General features: G+C 48.4%; 1 protein-coding gene across 1 annotated transcript; it reads right to left on the reverse strand.

Annotated features, from left to right (window-relative positions):
• Nucleotides 1-230: 230 nt before the first annotated feature.
• Nucleotides 231-7599, reverse strand: LOC127359645 (uncharacterized). Its single transcript, XM_051393620.1, has 6 exons — nucleotides 7338-7599; nucleotides 5369-7129; nucleotides 5012-5164; nucleotides 4702-4879; nucleotides 1772-4618; nucleotides 231-1660 (listed from the first exon to the last, which is right to left on the reverse strand). The coding sequence occupies exons 2-6, from the start codon at nucleotides 6885-6887 to the stop codon at nucleotides 919-921; spliced, it is 5439 nt and encodes a 1812-aa protein (XP_051249580.1). The 5' UTR covers nucleotides 6888-7129; nucleotides 7338-7599; the 3' UTR covers nucleotides 231-918.
• Nucleotides 7600-8479: the final 880 nt, after the last annotated feature.

The raw sequence follows: 8479 nt of genomic DNA on the forward strand, positions 1-8479 counted from the left end.
TGTCCCAAAAGGCAACTTGAGGCACTTATAAGGTCAGAAAAGGAAGTCAGAAAAACAGGAAATCCTGTTAACAGGAAAAATCCCATTCTGAAAACAAATATGCAACTGTAAGGGTTTCAAATTTATTCTCATGTCAATATTTATTAAATTCCCAAAATGTCAAATATTTGAGACTGAAATATAAGAAAAGTGCGATAATTGTAAACATCTTAAACACACACTATCAATAAAACTGTACTGGCCTCGCTAAACGTTTGCGTATTTAGTTATCCAGCGCGTATAAACAGCCAGGTGAGGTGAACAAAGAAGAGAGATGCTGCTTTATCCCGAGGTCTTTTTCTCCTCTCCTTTATTTTACACACGGCAGTGCAAAAACAAGCTGTAAAACTGTAAACACAAATAAAAGTACCTTTTAGCTCATATTGCCTTTTTCCAATCATTTCCAAATCCAAATGCAACACATACATCGTTTTCTACTAAGCGTGAGCCGCTATTACATGGAAAACAAAGGAATCTACACTTCGTAGCAACACATTCATTTCCTTAAGAAAACGGCTAATATAAAACACCTTATATTACACACAGCGTTACTCACCGGCATTGCCCCCGTGGGAAACACGACTGTGCGGGGTTTGAAGAAACTTGTAAGAGGAATTGACACAACACAGAGCGCAACTTGGTCTGGAAGACTGAACACAAAACTCGTTCAAAACGAGAGTACCATCGGAAATAGAAACCATACACCAAAACCTGCCGTTACTGCAAGTGGCCAATAGATGGCGTTAACGCACTGTAAATAGCCAAAGAAAGTCTTACCAAGAAACACAAAATGAATGAATGGTCATTAAGACCAACACACTCCCTGCCTGGTATCTTAAGGATACCACACCTATTACTTTTTAGATGCACACACTTTACTTAAACACAAGTAACATCCTGTCTAGGAGAGAAAAGTAAGACAAGTTCAGTTACTGGTCTTTTGTACATTTTAGGAGTGCCTTGGCGGACCACTCTGATATCTACAGTCCTGACAACATTGTCTCTGCTGGGATAAGTTTTGATGACCACTGCCATCGGCCAGTGGTTCCTTGGCACTGCATTGTCTTTCATCAAGATGATGTCTCCTTCCTGCAAGTTAGGCCTTTTTTCCTGCCACTTGGCCCGACTTTGCAGGGTGCTCAGGTATTCACGTTGCCATTTGTGCCAAAATGTCTCTGCGAGATATTGTACCAGCTTCCACTGGTGACGAATGATCTCTGCCTTGCCAAAGTCAGGTGGAGGCGATGATGGGGCTCCTGTCTTTTGCGTCAGAAGCATGGAGGGGGTGAGTATGAGGGGGTTCTCGGGGTCAGTTGACACAGGCAGCAGGGGTCTCGCATTCATGACTGCACAAACCTCTGCCATGAGTGTGACGAGGACCTCGTGGGTCAATGAAGAGAAGCGTTGCTGCAAGAACATGGAGTCTAGGATGCGACGGGCCACCCCGATGAGTCGCTCCCAGGCCCCTCCCATATGAGAGGCGTGCGGGGGGTTGAAAATCCATGTGCATTGCTGGTCTTGTAGGTAACGTTGCATGTCTGCGTCGTCTTCCAGATTCAGTTCTTTTGACGCACCAGTAAAGTTAGTGCCTCTGTCAGACCTAATCTGTGCAGCAGGGCCTCTGATGGAGAAAAATCTCCGTAGAGCATTTATGAAACTAGATGCACTCAGTGTCTCTATCACTTCAATGTGTACAGCACGCACACACAGACAGGTGAACATTACTGCCCACCTTTTGCTGTTTGCTTGTCCACCTCTCGTCCGGCGGCTGATGACCTCCCATGGACCAAACACATCCAAGCCGACGTACGTGAACGGTGGGGCAGCTTGTAGCCGGTCTGCAGGCAGATCTGCCATCAGCTGATGCTCTTGTTTGCCACGCAGTCTCCTGCAGGTGACACACCGGGACAGGGTGCCTCTGATACACCTCTTTCCGCCCACCAGCCACAGTCCAGCGTCCCTGATGGCCCCCTCTGTGAAGTGTCTGCCCTGGTGTTTTACCTGCTCATGATGGTGGCGCACAAGGAGAGTCGTTAGGTGATGCTGAGCTGGGACGATGAGAGGATTGGTGCGGTTTATCTCAAGGCCAGACTGTGTGATGCGTCCTCCCACTCTGAGAAGTCCGCAGCTGTCAACCACTGGGCGCAGCTTTGCAATGTTGTTCCGTTTTGGAATGTCTGACTTACTCTGAATGTTGCTAAATTCACTAGGATATCTTTCCTGTTGCATGTTCTTGATCAGTAGTTTCTTTGCTTTTTCCAGGTTCTCTGGCGTGATTGCTTTCTTACAGGTATGCCACCCTCTGCATATGTTGTCTTTGTCCGTTTGCCTGAAACACTGTGCTATGTGAATCAAGACCGCAAGTGCTCTTAACACAGAAGTCCACTTTGAGAAACGCTCGAAGCGCTCAGTTCCTAAGCTGAGCTGTGTGGTTTCAGTGACTAGTACTGCGACCTGAGGTCTGATCTCAGAGTCTAACTCTGGGTCAACTAGATCAAACAGTGACGGATGATCAGCTGGAGGCTTACCAGAAAGGAAGGCGGGTCCGGTCAGCCAATTGGTGTCTCTCAATGATGCAGCGGCAACTGATCTGGAGCCATGATCGGCCGGGTTGAGCTCTGTGGGGACATACTTCCACTGTTGGGGTGATGTTGCTTGTCTGATGCGTTGGACCCTATTGCTTACATAAACATAAAATCTTCTCTGCTCATTGTTAATATAACCTAACACGACTTTGCTGTCAGAATAGAAAGTGACAGAGTTCATGTGTGAGACCATGCTACTCACAACAGTCTCAGCTATCTCAACAGCAAGGACTGCTGCGCAGAGTTCGAGTCTGGGGATTGTGGTCTCTTTCACTGGTGCCAGCTTTGCTTTGCCAAGCACGAATCCAATTTCGGAGCGTTCATCTTCATCGGTCACCTTCAGGTAGGCAACTGCTGCGATTGCTTTGGTTGAAGCATCCGCAAACACACACAACTCTCTCGCGCTTGCTGCAGAGGTGGAGAGAGATGTGTAGCAGCGGGGGATCTGTATGTCTTGAAGGCATTGTAGGGAGGACTTCCATCTCACCCACTCTGCTTGTAGGTGTCCAGGTAACGGCGAGTCCCATTCACCGTTTTCCATGGTCAGCTCTCTCAGCAACGATCTCCCCTGTATGGTGACGGGTGAGAGAAAACCGAGCGGGTCGAAGATGCTGTTTATGGTTGAGAGCACGCCTCTGCGTGTGAAAGGCTTGTCGTCTCGCTGTACTTGAAAGGTGAATGTGTCTGTGACTATGTTCCAGCTGATACCCAGGCTGCGCTGCATGGGGACGTTATCAGTGGCAAAGTCCAGGTCTTTGATGCTGCTTGCACGGTCTTCAGGGGGGAATTCAGCCATGACAGCTGCACTGTTTGACGTGATCTTGTGCAACCGGAGGCTGTTGTGGGAGAGCGACTCCTGTGCCCTCTTCACCACGCTTATGGCCTCGGACTCTGTTGCAAATGACTTAAGAGCATCGTCAACATAAAAGTCTCTCTCAATGAATGCTCTGACATCAGAGCCAAATTCAGATTCTGCTTCTTTCGCTGCTCTCCTGAGGCAGTAGATTGCTACGGCAGGAGACGGTGTGTTGCCAAACACATGCACACGCATTCTGTAGTCCACAATGTCACTGTCCCAGTTGTTGTCGCGGAACCACAGAAACCTCAGGTAGTCTCTGTGCTCCTCCTTGACTACAAAGCAGTAAAACATGTGTTGAATATCTGCAGTCACAGCAATTTTCTCTTTTCTGAACCTGATGAGGACGCCTAACAGGTCATTGTTCAGATCTGGGCCTTTGAGCAGGACATTGTTCAGTGAAATCCCTTCATACTGAGCACTTGAATCGAACACTATTCGAATCTGTTCGGGTTTCTTGGGATGGTAGATGCCGAAGGATGGCAAATACCAGCTTTCTTGTCCTTCTCGGAGGACTGGGGCAATCTCTGCATGCTGACTGTCAATCATCTTTTGCATGAACTGCATGTAATGTTCTTTCATGGCAGGTTTCTTCTCTAGTGTGTGGCAGACTGACTTGAGTCTTTTCATGGCATAGTCTCTGTTGTTTGGCAGACGTTCTCTCGGAGTCCGAAAAGGTAGGGGTGCGACCCAGCTTTGAGTGCTATCTTGACATACCTCAGTATCCATGATCTTCAGGAAGTTGAGGTCGTCGATGGATGGAGCAGGTTGGTGATCTTTGTCGGTGCAGTGGAAGACGGAGGACTCCAGGTCGTCCCTGTGCAGCAGAGGAGCAGTGTGGGCAGCGGCTTGCTGAGATGGAAGATCATGAAGGACTGAGTGGCTGTGTGGAGGGTCTTTCACACGCAGGTGACTGGAGCAGGGTGTGAGGTAGCTGGGGCGGCCATCTCCCAAGACACATGTTTTGAGGGAAGTGACTGAGGAGGGGCGGTGCGCTGTGCCGAGGCACACATCGCCGATCACCACCCAGCCTATATCTAGCTTTTGAGCGAATGGGGCATTGTCGGGGCCGTTGATCTGTTTTCTGATCTTGTGTATACTCAAAATGTCTCTCCCTAGCAACAGCAGTATCTGGGCACTGGAGTCTAAGGGGGAATCTCACTAGCTAAGCATCTCAGGTGAGGGTGATGCAAAGCTGCACTAGGTGTTGGGATCTCAGACCTGTTGTTCGGGAGTTCATTGCATTCAATGAGGACAGGGAGAGGGACGCAGGTCTTCTCATCCAGTGACTCCAGCATGTAGCCACAGGCTCTCCTTCCAGAAGTCTCTATGCTGCCCGCACACGTCTTGAGCATGTACGAAGATGGAGTGCTATTGTCGCTGAACATCTCAAAGAATTCTGAACGTGCAAGGGATTTATTACTTTGCTCATCAATGATAGCATACACTCTGGTTGCTGCTTCTCTCTGGCCTTGTGGGTAGACACTAACTAAGCATATTTTGGAGCAACCTCTAGCACTCATCCCCTCACCGCATACCTCAGTGCACTTGGAGGAGACTGTCTCTGGAAGCTGCTGGTTCTCACTGCCCTCCCTGCCGTTCTCTGACGTAGGTGGGGGTGGCTTTGCTTTCCATGGTGATGGACCTGGGTGGAGGGCTTCGACGTGCTTGATGCTCTGACATTCTGCACATGTTATGGTTTTGTCACAGTTTTTTGCAATGTGTGTGGTTGAAGCACAACAGCGGTAGCAGATGGAATTGTCTCTGAGATATTGCTTACGGTCAGCTAGCAGTTTGTCTCTAAAGCTCCTACATGCTCCTAATGAATGGGGTTTTTTGTGGATTGGGCATTGCTTGGTGAGATCTAGAGAGTCCGCTTCAGGCTCACCTTTCTGGTTGGACTCGGCGACTTGAGTCTTGTGGACTGCTACAGGCTGGTTGACTCTACTCTGGATGCCTTTGGGTTTGTCTCTATTTGTGGCAGGCAGAGGTGGCATGGTGATTCTGAAACTGGGATCGTTTCTTGCTTTGGCTTGGTTCTGGATGAAGTTGACGAACACACTGAATGGGGGAAAGGGAATCTGTTGCTGTTGCTTTATCTGAGAGCCGTAGGACATCCACTTCTCCTGTAGATTATACGGGAGCTTTTCTACGATTGGGGCTACTCCCCTAGCAGTGTCAAGGTAAGTTAGTCCTGGAAGAAATCCATCCTGCTTTGCTGCGTACAGTTCCTGTAGCAGGTCGGCTAAGTCACGTAGCTTGAACGGCTCTTTGTTGGAGATTTTCGGGAAGCTTTCCAGCCTGGCAAACAGCGCCCCTTCGATGGCTTCAGGGGTGCCATAGCACTCTTCAATGCGCTGCCAGATGGCTTGGAGGCCACCCTGGGGGTCTCTGATGTAGGCTGCTCTGAGCCTGCGTGCTTGCTCGGACGACTCTTTGCCGAGCCATTTAATCAGAAGGTCAGTCTCTTCTGCTACCGACAAGCCTATATTGTCTATGGCATTGCAGAATGAAGCTTTCCATGCCCAGTAATTCTCTGCCTTATCGTCGAACTGCGTCAGCCCTGTGGAGACGATCTGGTTTCTAGCGATGAGCTTCGCCAGGTCAGCAGTCGGGGAGCTGTGTCCATCTTGGGCAGGCGTGTGACGAGACGAGGTAGGGTGTGGAGCAGGACTGGGTAGCCCATAGTCTTTTCCTCTCTGCCATGCTTGGTTGCTGGCTTGGAGTGGCATGTAATACGGACTAGCAGGTGGCATGGATGGCTGCTGTGGCTGTAGTGGTACCTGTGACGGCGGTGGCAACTGTCTTGGAGCTGGTGTCGGTCTCAGGGACTCTGCTGGTGGATGTGTCGGTAGCTGTGCAGGCGATGTCACTGGATGCTGTGCTGGAGGTCTTATGGCTGGCTGCGTTGGAGGACATGCTGGTGGAGGCAGGTGGCTATGCAGGTTGGGCGAAATATTATAGCTTTCTTGCTTTATGTCTCTCTGCGGTGGCACGTTGCGTGCAGAGAAATACCTTTGGTTCAGTTCTGACCCCGGTTCCCCGAGGCTGTTGTCGTCATCTAATTCTGCTTGAAGAGCTGCTGCTTCAGCTATTGCAGCCTCCATTTCTTTTCTACACCGCAATGCCTCTAATTCGGCTTCTGCTTTGGCAGTTTGTAGTTCTGATTCAGCTTTCTGAAGTTTCAGTGCCATTTCCCTTTCAGAAAAGGCTGCTTTGGTTCTTGCTGCTTGAGCTTTGGCTTTAGCGGTTGCTAGCACGGTGCTCCTTCGAGAGCTGCATGTTGATCCGTGTTGGGACGGCGTACGAACAGGGCCTGATGCAAGTAGCTCTGATCTCACCTCCCAGTCACCGGCTTCTACTTCAGTCACACCAGAGGGAAGTTGCATTTCGGTCGGAGAATCCATGTCTTATGGAGCAGGGGACACGTCTCGGCAAGTCACATGCAGTTGAAGTTCTGTCTTCTTCTTGACAGGCGAGGGTCTGCCGTTTTACTGTACTGGCCTCGCTAAACGTTTGCGTATTTAGTTATCCAGCGCGTATAAACAGCCAGGTGAGGTGAACAAAGAAGAGAGATGCTGCTTTATCCCGAGGTCTTTTTCTCCTCTCCTTTATTTTACACACGGCAGTGCAAAAACAAGCTGTAAAACTGTAAACACAAATAAAAGTACCTTTTAGCTCATATTGCCTTTTTCCAATCATTTCCAAATCCAAATGCAACACATACATCGTTTTCTACTAAGCGTGAGCCGCTATTACATGGAAAACAAAGGAATCTACACTTCGTAGCAACACATTCATTTCCTTAAGAAAACGGCTAATATAAAACACCTTATATTACACACAGCGTTACTCACCGGCATTGCCCCCGTGGGAAACACGACTGTGCGGGGTTTGAAGAAACTTGTAAGAGGAATTGACACAACACAGAGCGCAACTTGGTCTGGAAGACTGAACACAAAACTCGTTCAAAACGAGAGTACCATCGGAAATAGAAACCATACACCAAAACCTGCCGTTACTGCAAGTGGCCAATAGATGGCGTTAACGCACTGTAAATAGCCAAAGAAAGTCTTACCAAGAAACACAAAATGAATGAATGGTCATTAAGACCAACACAAAAACAGTGTGCATCTGAACAGCACAAATCAAGTACACTGGCTCTTGTAGCATCAACAAATCAAGGTTTTAAAATGTTAATTATCTGAAATATAAGAAAAGTGCAATAACTGTAAACATCTTACACACGCACGCACGCGCACACACAAACACACACACACACACACAAACACACACACACACACACACACACACACACAACACTCGGTAATCCCTTTAGCTTTCACGTTGACTGCCTGTAACTTGTTTTTGGAATGACTCCAGAAGTGATTTCAGCAGACAACGTTAAAGCGCAGACATGGCTCATGGCTATCGGAAATCTGCGCAGGTTGGAGCGGGAAATTCCGATACGTGAATTACGCTGGTATCGCTCCCGATACCAATACTGGATCGGATCGGCCCCATCCCTAGTTATATATGATGTAATGTAACACTGATGGGATTTTAGAAAGCTCTGGCTTGTGTATCATTTCCACTCCCGCCTATGTTGGTCGTGTGTTTGTGCTTGTGTGTTTTCCTCGCTTTGTCCGGCAGCGCTATTTCTATGCAAAGACTCACCGTGACTAGCACACTCACTAATCGAGCGACCATCATCTCCCAAAGGTAGATTTTCCCCGTCAGAATAAGGATCAGCGAATAGGAGACCCATGACTTCCCTCAGGGTCAACTTTTTGCTCGTCATTTTCGTTTATTTCGTTTCAATAACTCCTAAATCCAGAAATACCCCTTCAGCATAAACAGGGCCGTGGCACACTATTTACGGTTTCTCACCCAACAGTTTGGATGGGACTTCCTCGAACATTTTGCATTGGAGCATGATGTATTTCTGAGCTAAGGTCTAAGTACAGGATGTCTGCCAACTAGTGGATGACATTACAAA

Source organism: Dicentrarchus labrax, unplaced genomic scaffold, assembly GCF_905237075.1.
Source record: "Dicentrarchus labrax unplaced genomic scaffold, dlabrax2021, whole genome shotgun sequence".
Lineage (NCBI taxonomy): Eukaryota > Metazoa > Chordata > Actinopteri > Moronidae > Dicentrarchus > Dicentrarchus labrax.

Bases quoted from the DNA above. Each gene is read 5' to 3' on its own strand.
- LOC127359645 (XM_051393620.1), bottom strand. From the start codon at position 6,887: ATGGATTCTCCGACCGAAATGCAACTTCCCTCTGGTGTGACTGAAGTA. The intron at 4,619-4,701 runs GTCTGAGATCCC...CTTAGACTCCAG, and splicing joins AATGAACTCCCGAACAACAG to TGCCCAGATACTGCTGTTGC. The intron at 1,661-1,771 runs GTGGGCAGTAAT...TTTCTCCATCAG, and splicing joins GGACAAGCAAACAGCAAAAG to AGGCCCTGCTGCACAGATTA.